Source organism: Megalobrama amblycephala, linkage group LG17 (assembly GCF_018812025.1).
Source record: "Megalobrama amblycephala isolate DHTTF-2021 linkage group LG17, ASM1881202v1, whole genome shotgun sequence".
In the NCBI taxonomy this organism is placed as follows: domain Eukaryota; kingdom Metazoa; phylum Chordata; class Actinopteri; order Cypriniformes; family Xenocyprididae; genus Megalobrama; species Megalobrama amblycephala.
Window position 1 is genome coordinate 20,011,031 of NC_063060.1, and position 11,552 is coordinate 20,022,582.

General features: G+C 37.5%; 2 protein-coding genes across 4 annotated transcripts in view; one reads left to right on the plus strand and one right to left on the minus strand.

Moving 5' to 3' along the window:
• The window catches only part of loxl3a (lysyl oxidase-like 3a), a 29,444-nt gene extending 21,523 nt beyond the window's left edge, over nt 1-7,921 (plus strand). For all 3 annotated transcript variants that reach the window (XM_048163616.1, XM_048163614.1, XM_048163615.1), the window contains 4 exons: nt 3,160-3,275; nt 6,206-6,342; nt 6,854-6,965; nt 7,151-7,921. In XM_048163616.1, coding sequence (XP_048019573.1) covers nt 3,160-3,275; nt 6,206-6,342; nt 6,854-6,965; nt 7,151-7,224 — 439 coding nt within the window. In that variant the 3' untranslated portion in view covers nt 7,225-7,921. The remainder of the gene's footprint in view (nt 1-3,159; nt 3,276-6,205; nt 6,343-6,853; nt 6,966-7,150) is intronic.
• Nucleotides 7,922-8,696: 775 nt separating this feature from the next.
• On the minus strand, nt 8,697-11,508 carry tubb4b (tubulin, beta 4B class IVb). The gene is made up of 4 exons (XM_048163629.1): nt 11,349-11,508; nt 10,251-10,359; nt 10,036-10,146; nt 8,697-9,898 (listed from the first exon to the last, which is right to left on the minus strand). Exons 1-4 carry the CDS (start codon nt 11,403-11,405, stop codon nt 8,838-8,840), a joined length of 1,338 nt encoding a protein of 445 aa, XP_048019586.1. The 5' UTR covers nt 11,406-11,508; the 3' UTR covers nt 8,697-8,837.
• Nucleotides 11,509-11,552: the final 44 nt, after the last annotated feature.

Consider the following 11,552-nt stretch of genomic DNA (forward strand, 5'->3'; position numbering starts at 1 on the left):
CATGCGTCGGGTCAGAGGTCACTCTTCCTACCTGAACTAGACTACAATTGTGTTCAGCTGAAAGAAGAAAGTCATATACACCTAGGATGGCTTGAGGGTGAATAGATTATGGAATAATTTTCATTATTCCTTTAATTCTACCATCACCTTAGTAGTGAGTTTTTTATGCAGTAATGCATGATAAGTAAACTTATGTTGCAGTGCATTGGCCAAGCATTCATGTCTGCATTTGTGTATTTGCATGACAGCATAAAGACTGGAACTTCGATTGAATTATGCATAAATAGATTCATGTTCACTTATGGTAATGTTGTTCACTGAGAGTATTGGATTGGCTTGCTTGGTTTGAACAGAGATCTATCAACTATGTTTTTCTTTTGAGCATCTGGCAGCTTTGCTGAATCTCCTTTTGCTCCATCCTGATCCAGATGTAGCCCCAAGGACCCATATGGCTTTACTAACACTGAGTGCTAGTGGTCATGTCGGCTGAACGTCTGATTCCAAAGGTCATAAACTGATATAAATTTCTTCCTACAAACCAGAGCAGAGGCTTTCAGACCCTGGACAACCTACAGGGTGAATGAAAGTTCAAGCTGGCAGTCTCTGCTTTAAATTAACACACGTGTGCCGACATGATCCAGGGCTAGTTATATCCAGTATTGGGGAAAGTTACTTTTAAAAGTAATGCATTACAATATTGCGTTACTCCCTAAAAAAGTAACTAATTGCGTTACTTCGTTACTTTTTATGAAAAGTAATGTGTTACATTACTTTTGCGTTACTTTTTCTTACCGGGGCTGGGCTTGCTTGTTTGTTTTTTAATAACAACAAAAAAGTTCTATTTTTGGCAAAAAGGCCCTTTTACACCAAAAGTGAAATCAATAAGCCTCAGGCTGAAGGAAATGCATATTTACACCTGTACAGTAGAGGGCGCAGCTCAAACAAACCTTTCAGCTGTGCTGCCATTCTGGATTAAAGAAAAATAGAATAGAGAAGAAAGAAGTTCTAGTTCTTATTTCTAAATCTAATCAAAAGTATTTTTTGATTATTAGTATGGCTGAATTAGGTATATTGAAGGTCAGCAGCAAAGACATTGGTTAATAATTGAGATTAAATACAAAGTATACTTGTGTAATTTAATATAGTTTATTATTACAGGTTTGCTGAGATTGCATTTCACTGTTTTTATTCATTTTGAGGAATACTGAATGTTTTCGTGCAAGTGAAATGAGTAAATGCATGTTCACATTTAGTCTAAAACTACAATAATCATCATGTTCACACAGCGCACACAACACCTCTGCACTTTATTTCTCTCAATATGGGGACAGGAGAGCAGTCAGTCAATAAATGTGAAAAGTAACTTGCGTTACTTATTTGAAAAAGTAACTCAGATATTTTGTTGTAAATTGAAAAAGTAATGCGTTACTTTACTAGTTACTTGAAAAAGTAATCTGATTACGTAACTCAAGTTACTTGTAATGCATTACCCCCAACATACCCCCACATGTTATATCAGCCTCACAGTGGTTTCTGTTTGTCATGGTAAAATCTTCAACTACACCGAGCTGAAGTGTAGAGCATGAGCTTAGTGCTTAAATATTAATATTTTTAAGTCTGCATGGTCATAATTTCTTCGCCCTATTTTCTTTTCTTCATTTTTAAACAACTATTGCATCAGTAAAAGTACTTAGGCTGTGCTTTCTGCATTAATGTCAATGAATTGAAGTCTTAAAATTGTATTTTAAAAATTGGTAAAATATTTACTCTTATTGAGATGCATTGGGGACCAAATAGCCTGGTGGCAAACCAGTTATATTTACATATAACATATATTCACATAGGTATCTAGCTTATAACTAAAAGAAACATATAATATTATTAAAGCTGCAGTCCACAACTTTTTTGTGTTTAAAATTTACAAAAATTATATAATGAGAATATACAACATGAATCCATTTTCCAAACCATGTTTTTGTCTTATCCTGAATCATTATGGTACACTTATAATAAGTGTTTATATTCGGACTATTTCAGACCGGACTGGTAGGACTCGCCGCAGAGTATCACAGAAACTGCATGACTCGCCATAGACATACACGGAGAAAAGTAGCTCCAGCTAGAATGTTCCACCGCAAGACACGTGCAGTTCTGTTTATTAACCGCTAGAGGGCCAAAAATCGTGGACAGCAGCTTTAAATAATAATTTCTCCGGTGGTGGATGCACCACCCCCTGGCCAAAGTTCATAATACATGAAAACCATTAAAAACCATAAATGATAACCATTCATAAAAAAACATTTACTCTCCCTCATGTTATTCTGTAAATAAACATTTTTTCCACAATTTTCACACTTACTTTAATTGATTTTTTTAATCAAATGAGCCAGTTCACTAAAAGAACTGGCTCAAAAATTATTAGTTCACTGATTTGGTTCTTGAGTTCGATTTGAACTGCTCAAATCCTACTTCTTCAAAGATTCTACTTTTGATATCCAAAGAAAACATTTTGTGTCGACTTTCCCTTTAAAGTGGCTTCTTAGTGGTGTAGATCACTGCGAAGTTTCCATTCAATGGTGTAGAAGCTGTAGAGCTTTAGAAAAAAAAAAATTCCAATTAATTTTTACGTAGTCAGTGAATTTTATACTCCCCACACCATGCATTTTTCAGATCATTTATGAATTAGTGCAGCTCTGAAAAATCTCCATTAACTCTTTGTGGTGGTCTGTGTTTACACTGCAAACTAGCAGACATCAGGTTTCCCAGTGTATGTGCCCGACACAATGATGAGGAAACCTGTTGTGTGCTCTTGCTGAAAGGACACACACACACAGCCGGGATTGGGACTGAGGCCAGTGTCTGAGAGACTGGTGTTTACACTATGGCTTCAGTTCCCTCCTACAGGCCTACAGCACTGAATCTGCTCTCCAAAGCCTTTTAAATCTTTTTTTTTTTTCATCCATGAAAATGACAGATTTGTAGGTTGCAGTTTACAGGATTCAAGATAGCTTAAAATCAGTTATCGTTCACAACACATACACATTGGTACATTGATATAGTTTTTAAAATGATATTCCATATAGCCGGTTATATTTGAATGATGATTTTTGGATGGTTTAACCCTGTAGAATTTCAAAAGACTGTGTTTATAACCTCCAGGCACTATCATAGTATGGATATCTTCACCTATTATGACCTGCTGTCTCTAAATGGAACCAAAGTGGCGGACGGACATAAAGCGAGCTTCTGCCTGGAGGACACAGCGTGCCATGAAGGTAAGACATTATATATATATATATATATATATATATATATATATATATATATATATATATATATATATATATATATATATATATATATACAGTACAGTCCAAAAGTTTGGAACCACTAAGATTTTTAATGTTTTTAAAAGAAGTTTCGTCTGCTCATCAAGGCTACATTTATTTAATTAAAAATACAGTAAAAAACAGTAATATTGTGAAATATTATTACAATTTAAAATAACTGTGTACTATTTAAATATATTTGACAAAGTAATTTATTCCTGTGATGCAAAGCTGAATTTTCAGCATCGTTACTCCAGTCTTCAGTGTCACATGATCCTTCAGAAATCATTCTAATATGCTGATCTGCTGCTCAATAAACATTTATGATTATTTTCAATGTTGAAAACAGTTGTGTACTTTTTTTTTTCAGGATTCCTTGATGAATAGAAAGTTCAAAAGAACAGCATTTATCTGAAATACAAAGCTTCTGTAGCATTATACACTACCGTTCAAAAGTTTGGGGTCAGTAAGAATTTTTATTTTTATTTTTTTGAAAAGAAATTAAAGAAATGAATACTTTTATTCAGCAAGGATGCATTAAATCAATCAAAAGTGGCAGTAAAGACATTTATAATGTTACAAAAGATTAGATTTCAGATAAACACTGTTCTTTTGAACTTTCTATTCATCAAATAATCCTGAAAAAAAATATTGTACACAAATATTTTGTACAATTGTACACATTAAATGTTTCTTGAGCAGCAGATCAGCATATTAGAATGATTTCTGAAGGATCATGTGACACTGAAGACTGGAGTAATGATGCTGAAAATTCAGCTTTGCATCACAGGAATAAATTACTTTGTGATATATATTCAAATAGAAAACAGTTATTTTAAATTGTAATAATATTTCACAATATTACTGTTTTTTACTGTATTTTTAATTAAATAAATGTAGCCTTGGTGAGCAGATGAAACTTCTTTTAAAAACATTAAAAATCTTAGTGGTTCCAAACTTTTGGACTGTACTGTATATATATATATACACTCCCCGGCCAAAAAAAAAAAAAAAAAAAACATCGCTGTTTGGATTTTAATAGGTAAATACTTAAGAGTCTATGGATGGATCATTATTACAGTGATTATTATGTTTCTAGCATGTTATATGTTTGGCAATGGTACTTTTAACCCTAAAAGATGGAGTGTGTAGCTTTTCATTTATTAAACAACCATGTAGGAAAACACATCATGGCCATATTCCAGGATGACAATGTCAAGAGTCACCAGGGTTAAAATTGTGGAAGAATGGTTGGGAGGTAGCATGAAGAATCAGTCCAGACCTTAAATTCATTGAAAGTCCTTAGGATGTGCTGAAGGAGACTTTACAGAGTGCTTGACTCTTGCATTGTCAATACAAGATCTTAACCAAAAACTGATGCACCTCTTGATGGAAATAACATCACAACATTTATTTCCACCGAGAGGTGCATCATTTTTTGGTCAAGATCTTCTATTGACAATGCAAGAGGTGAGCACTCTGTAAAGTCTCCTTCAGCACATCCAAAAAACTTTCACTGAAGTTAAGGTCAATGCCAATTCATGAGTGAAAATGATTCTTCATGCTCCCTCCGAACAATTCTTTCACAATTTGAGCCTGATGAATCTTGACATTGTCATTCTGGAATATGGCCATGATACATCTTAATACATGGTTGTTTAAGAAATAAAAAGCTACACTTCATCTTTTAGGGTTAAAAGAACCGTTGCCAAACATATAACATGCTAGAAACATAATAATCACTGTAATATTGATCCATACATAGACTCTTAAGTATTTGCCTATTAAAATCAAAACAGCAACTTTTTTTTTTTTGGCCGGGCAGTGTATATATATGAATTTAAAATACTTTTATTTTATAGAGGTCTATTTATAATGTTAGTTTTTTGTGACAGAAATAATCAATTTAGTTTTCATAAATTAGTTTTCAGGATGTTTTCATGCTACAGTAAACTTTTATTTCAGTGCTATAAATGTTTTTTTATTATAGTAACTGCCATACATTTAGGCTTTCATACCAAGGTAGTTGTTTATCCACTAGGGGTCTCTAGACTACTGGGTATAGTGAGTCTACTTTTGAAATCTGTTTTTGGATAGTTTCTAATACCAATACATTACAGTGACCAAAACTTTAAATCTGCTCTGACATGTTATGCATACTTTAGATTTGAAGAAATTAATATTAAAGACACTAATGCCTGATTTCACAGACAAGGCTTAAAGGGTTAGTTCACCCAAAAATGAAAATTCTGTCATTAATTACTCACCCTCATGTCGTTCCACACCCATAAGACCTCCGTTCATCTTCAGAGTACAAATATTTTTGATAAAATCCGATGGCTCAGTGAGGCCTCCATTGCCAGCAAGATAATTAACACTTTCAGATGCCCAGAAAGCTACTAAATCATATTTAAAACAGTTCATGTGACTACAGTGGTTCAACCTTAATGTTATGAAACAACAAGAATACTGTGATGGGCGATTTCAAAACACTGCTTCATGAAGCTTCGAAGCTTTACAAGTCTTGTGTTTTGAATCAGTGGTTCAGACCGTGTATGTTCAAACGTTCTGCAGATTTTAGCTCCAACACACTTGCTTAAAAGTTTCCAGTAAGTCTGAAGAACGTGATTAGCTGGTTCAGGTGTGTTTAATTAGGGTTGGAGGCTCCAACTTGGAGCTAAACTCTACAGGACAATGACCCTCCAGGAACAGGTTTGGACACCCTGGTCTAGTGCATGTTTACATAGAAAAACAATGGAAAAGCAGCGTAGTGGAATGCACTACTGGTTTAAGGCGGTTTAATATAAGGCTGTTCTTTGCCTGGAATATTGGCATATGTCTCCAGAAATACACTAGTACCACTTCCCTTGTTGCAGGTGTTTCAAAGCGCTACGAGTGTGCTAACTTTGGTGAGCAGGGCATCACAGCGGGCTGCTGGGACTTGTACAGACATGATATCGACTGCCAGTGGATTGACATCACGGATGTTAAACCAGGAAACTACATTCTACAGGTATTCACTTATGGTAATTGTCAAAGGAAGAGAAACCACTTTGGTACTTTATTAGAAGTGTATTTCCACCAGCTAGATTGCACACTAACAGCAAAGAGTGTTACATGAACAGACTTTGGTCCCGTAGGACCCCATTGTCTGGGCTTTTCAGCAGATGTCAAAGAGATGTTGCAGTTCTGCCCTCTAGTGGTGGAGATTAGTCAGCTCTCGTGCACAGTTCACCATGATGTCCAGGAATGCAAGGGTTAGAAGAGTAATAGGATTTGGTTTGATTAATGATGTAATAAACCTTAATTACACAGAGGCAGGGTGGAGGAAGGATTTTACTGGAAAAGGCCCTCCCAGATTAGGATTAACTAACAAAAAGTCCAGAATACAGTCGTTCGTTTTAAAGATCTTGCTGTCACTACTTGGACACACTTTGCTGATTATGTTGTTAGCTAGATTAAATTTGATTGCAATTATGCATCCACGTTTTCCTGTATCAGTCTTATCTTTTTCTCTTTCTCAGGTCATAATAAACCCCAACTTTGAGGTAGCTGAGAGTGACTTCACCAACAACGCTATGCGGTGCAACTGCAAATACGATGGCAACCGTGTCTGGTTACATAAATGTCATCTTGGTGAGACGGCTGTTGTTCACTGGGTCGTTCAGACTTGCCCGATTCTATTAAACATTTGAGGGGAATGAAATGACATGCTTGCTTAATCAGATATTTTAGCTCAGCGCTAAATGCAACTGAAGTATTTTTTATTATCTTCAGGTTTCTTTTTTTTAAAACTTAATTTGTATTATTTGTGTTTCCAGGTGATTCATTCAGTGAGGAGGCTGAGAAACAGTTTGAGCATTATCCTGGGCAGCTCAACAACAAGATCTCATAACATTTTTGTGAACAAACCCAGGGAACTGCAATAACCATGTGGCTCTGGACAAAGAGAAAATGTAATCACTTAGGCCAAGTTTCACAGACAGGGCTTAGATTAAGCCAGGATTATGCCTTAGTTCAATTAGGACATTTAAGTAGCTTTTATAAACATGCCTTAGAAAAAACATTGACATATTTTAAGATACGTCAGTGCAAGTTACATTCAATTAAACAGCTCAAACATGGATTTTAGTCTGGGACTAGGTTTACGCATTGTCTGTGAAACCAGGGCTAAATGTTACTTATTCCCATTTGAATCCATTGCTACTGTGGTCTAATCACAAGTTGTCATGCCGGTTTTAGATTAGGTCATCAGAAATGATAATGTAGCCAAGGGCCTCAGAAACAGAACAGAGCTGTGATTGTGGTCTGGGCCTATACACTTCCTCTTGTATGAAAGCTGAACACCTCAGAGCAGACGTCAGCCATTCACGTGAAACACCGGTTTCATTTAATGAATTTTTAACATGCATCAGGGAATTATAAAAGATGCTAAATGTTTACAGACTGTGATGGCTGATGGAATGGAAGGCTTCTCATACTTCACTGTTTGTGCATTTATTTTTATATTTGTGTCCATTGTATCTGTATATTTGTATATTTATGGAATGTCCTATAATCATGTTTGTAAAATATATACAAATCTGCACTCATGCAATTTAAATTCTTCTCTGCTGACATTCAGATCTAAACTAGAAAAAGACCTGTATAAACTGTAGAACTGCTGAAAAGGAACAAAAGTTGAACATCTCAAAGCTGGAATCAAATGGAAACCAGATGACTTCAGGAAATTGGCCTGAAAACACTACATTGATACTGATCTAACAGAGATTACATGTTCAATGACAAACAGACAGTCACAAATGCGACTAGAGCTGCGTCTCATTTCAGAGGCTGCATATGTCTTCAAGGGAGTCTTATTTAAAGTAACCATAAAATTGGTGTAAAATACGGTCATTTGTTTCTTACTTTGCAATCAAACCTTTAAAAAAAAAAAAAAAAAAAAAAAAAAAAAAAAGGGATTGCCTCACTGACATGTGCAGTCTTAAAACACGACCTCCGGAGGATGCAGCTTGAGAATATGGTTTGGCATTTTATGCCAACGCTATTATTGTACCTTTCCGGTCTTACGGGCTAGGAATTTAGATTGAATTTAGATCCACTGAAACACTAGCACAGTGTTTTCCACAACCACTTTTGAGTGGTCACAAGAAATCAATTAGGGTACTAAATGAAATGGGCATTTAGTTAAACTACTTGCAAAACCTTAAATCTAGTGGTTATATGTAGAACTGCAAAGAGTTCAGAGCTGACCATTTCAGGGCTCAATTAATTTTCAGGGCATTTCAGGGCTCGAATTTAACTTTACACCGGTCTTGTAAGACCTTCCCTTGTGAAGAATAGAGAAACACCACTAAACCAGTGAAATTCTTGTATTTGTTTTATTAACATTTACATGAAAAAGGAACTTAAGGTTTTAAGTGACAGAAAATGCAGTAAGAAAAATTTAAACAAGCGACAAGTTTTGAAAAAGGAAAAAACAAAAACATGGAAAACAGAAGTGTTAACTTAAGCAAGCTCCTCTTCACCCTCTTCCTCAAACTCTCCTTCCTCCTCAGCGGTGGCATCCTGGTACTGCTGGTACTCGGACACCAGGTCGTTCATGTTGCTCTCAGCCTCTGTGAACTCCATCTCGTCCATGCCCTCTCCAGTGTACCAATGCAGGAAAGCCTTGCGCCTGAACATGGCCGTGAACTGCTCAGAAATTCTCTTGAACAGCTCCTGGATGGCAGTGCTGTTGCCGATGAAGGTGGCGGCCATTTTGAGACCGCGAGGTGGAATGTCGCAGACGGCGGTCTTGACGTTGTTGGGGATCCATTCTACGAAGTAGCTGCTGTTCTTGTTCTGTACATTGAGCATCTGCTCATCCACCTCCTTCATGGACATACGGCCACGGAATACGGCTGCCACTGTCAGGTAGCGGCCGTGACGGGGGTCGCAGGCGGCCATCATGTTTTTGGCGTCGAACATTTGCTGGGTGAGCTCGGGAACAGTCAGGGCGCGGTACTGCTGGCTGCCTCTGCTGGTCAGAGGAGCGAAGCCAGGCATGAAGAAGTGCAGACGGGGGAAGGGCACCATGTTCACTGCCAGTTTACGGAGATCTGCGTTCAACTGACCGGGGAACCTCAGGCAGGTAGTGACACCGCTCATGGTGGCAGAAACGAGGTGGTTGAGGTCACCGTAAGTAGGTGTTGTGAGTTTGAGAGTGCGGAAGCAGATGTCATAAAGGGCTTCGTTATCGATACAGTAGGTCTCATCTGTGTTTTCCACCAGCTGATGGACAGACAGTGTGGCATTGTAGGGCTCTACCACTGTGTCTGAGACTTTAGGAGAAGGCACCACGCTGAAGGTGTTCATGATACGGTCAGGGTACTCTTCACGGATTTTGCTAATGAGGAGGGTGCCCATACCGGACCCTGTACCTCCACCCAAGGAGTGAGTGAGCTGGAAGCCCTGCAGACAGTCACAACTTTCCGCCTCTTTACGAACCACATCCAAAACTGAGTCAACCAGCTCAGCTCCTTCGGTATAATGGCCCTTAGCCCAGTTGTTTCCAGCACCACTCTGGCCTATCGGATGACAACAAACATGGTTCGGAGTTTAGTTACTTCTACACAAAAGGGAACTAGAGCCATATCAGGTCACAATTTGCCATTCAAATTTTGCCAACCAACCATCACTCTCGGGTACATATAAATAAAATTACCGAAAACAAAGTTGTCTGGTCTGAAGATCTGACCAAATGGACCGGACCTCACAGAGTCCATTGTACCAGGCTCCAAATCCACCAGTACAGCACGTGGAACATACTTTCCACCTGAAATTACAAAGTCCAGAACAAATCAAATGCCATATAATGCACATATACAATACAGCTTTGTCAAGTAAAAGAACACAAAAGGCATTAAAATTTCTGCTCACCTGAGGCTTCATTATAATAAACATTAATTCTGTCCAGCTGAAGGTCACTGTCACCATGGTAACTGCCTGTTGGGTCAATTCCATGCTCATCACTAATGACTTCCCAGAACTGAAATAAGATGGATTCAAAAGCAGACTCAGTCAAAAGACACATTTATTTCTCCCATTCAATTTAGTTGACTTTTTTTGGACCATGACATGAGCATTTGTATGAAAGGCAAATAAAATAAAGATTAAAAACCAGGTTAATCTAATATTGAATAGCCAGAGCTTCCCGTTACATGGACTCCACAATTGTAAAATGGAGTTTGCCAAGTCACCGGGGCCATTTTACACCACCCGGGAGCTTAAAGTAACAGCGACGTAGTACCACTAATGTCCTGAATTTTAACTTTGGGTATTGCACAATGATATGAAGTGATTCAAATCCGGTCTCTGCATGGGGTCAGGGAGTTTTCTGCGACATAATATTAGCGTTCCCGCACTTTTCCATGAGCTGAACCAGATACAACCGGCCACATTACGACACGTGATTCTTCCAAGTGAATCGATTCGTTCGAACGGTTCGTTTTCGTCCATTCGCATGCGTCACGACTTCCCTACATTCGAATAGCAACCGTTGGGGAGCAAATCTCGAGCTATTCGGCTCAATCAAATCAACACAAAGAACCGACTCGCGTGCGAATCGGACACTACGCCGGTCCGGCGCGGCCAACACCCTAAAACTAACGCATTGTTTCACCATTACTTCATTCAAATCGTGTTGATTTTATAGTTTAAGAAAAAAAAAAAAAAAAAAAAAAAAAAACAAACCATTTAAAAAGAAAAAGAAAAATCCCAAGTCATTTTTCGTCGATTCTTAGTTGATGACTCAAAATAATATCATATTTAAAAACTTGTTGCGTGCAAGTATTGAAGATTAAAGGAAAATAATAAACAACACAAGTCAGCCAATTTGAAATACTAACTATGAAACAACAATCATTTAAACTTTGACAATTACGGTTCTAAAAGCCGCGAGGATTAGCTTCCCCCCAAAAGCCCAAATGGTACTTAAAATATTACAATTAAAAATACATAGATTAGTTCAGTTCTTACCTTGGCACCAATCTGGTTGCCGCACTGTCCAGCCTGTAAATGCACAATCTCCCTCATTCTTGCTTGTTTTGTTTGCTTAACAACCCAAAATGTCTGAAACTAACACCTTCTAACTCAAAAGCCTTGACAATGAGATCGTAAAATGAGATGTGCTCCTACTTATTCAGTCTGGAGAAATCACCTACATTTCCATCATTCTCATTG

Coding starts and splice junctions, on each gene's coding strand:
- tubb4b (XM_048163629.1), bottom strand. CDS start 11,405: ATGAGGGAGATTGTGCATTTACAGGCTGGACAGTGCGGCAACCAGATT. Junction 10,360..11,348: donor GCAACCAGATTGGTGCCAAG/GTAAGAACTGAA, acceptor ATCTTATTTCAG/TTCTGGGAAGTCATTAGTGA. Junction 9,899..10,035: donor ACCAGACAACTTTGTTTTCG/GTAATTTTATTT, acceptor GTCATCCGATAG/GCCAGAGTGGTGCTGGAAAC.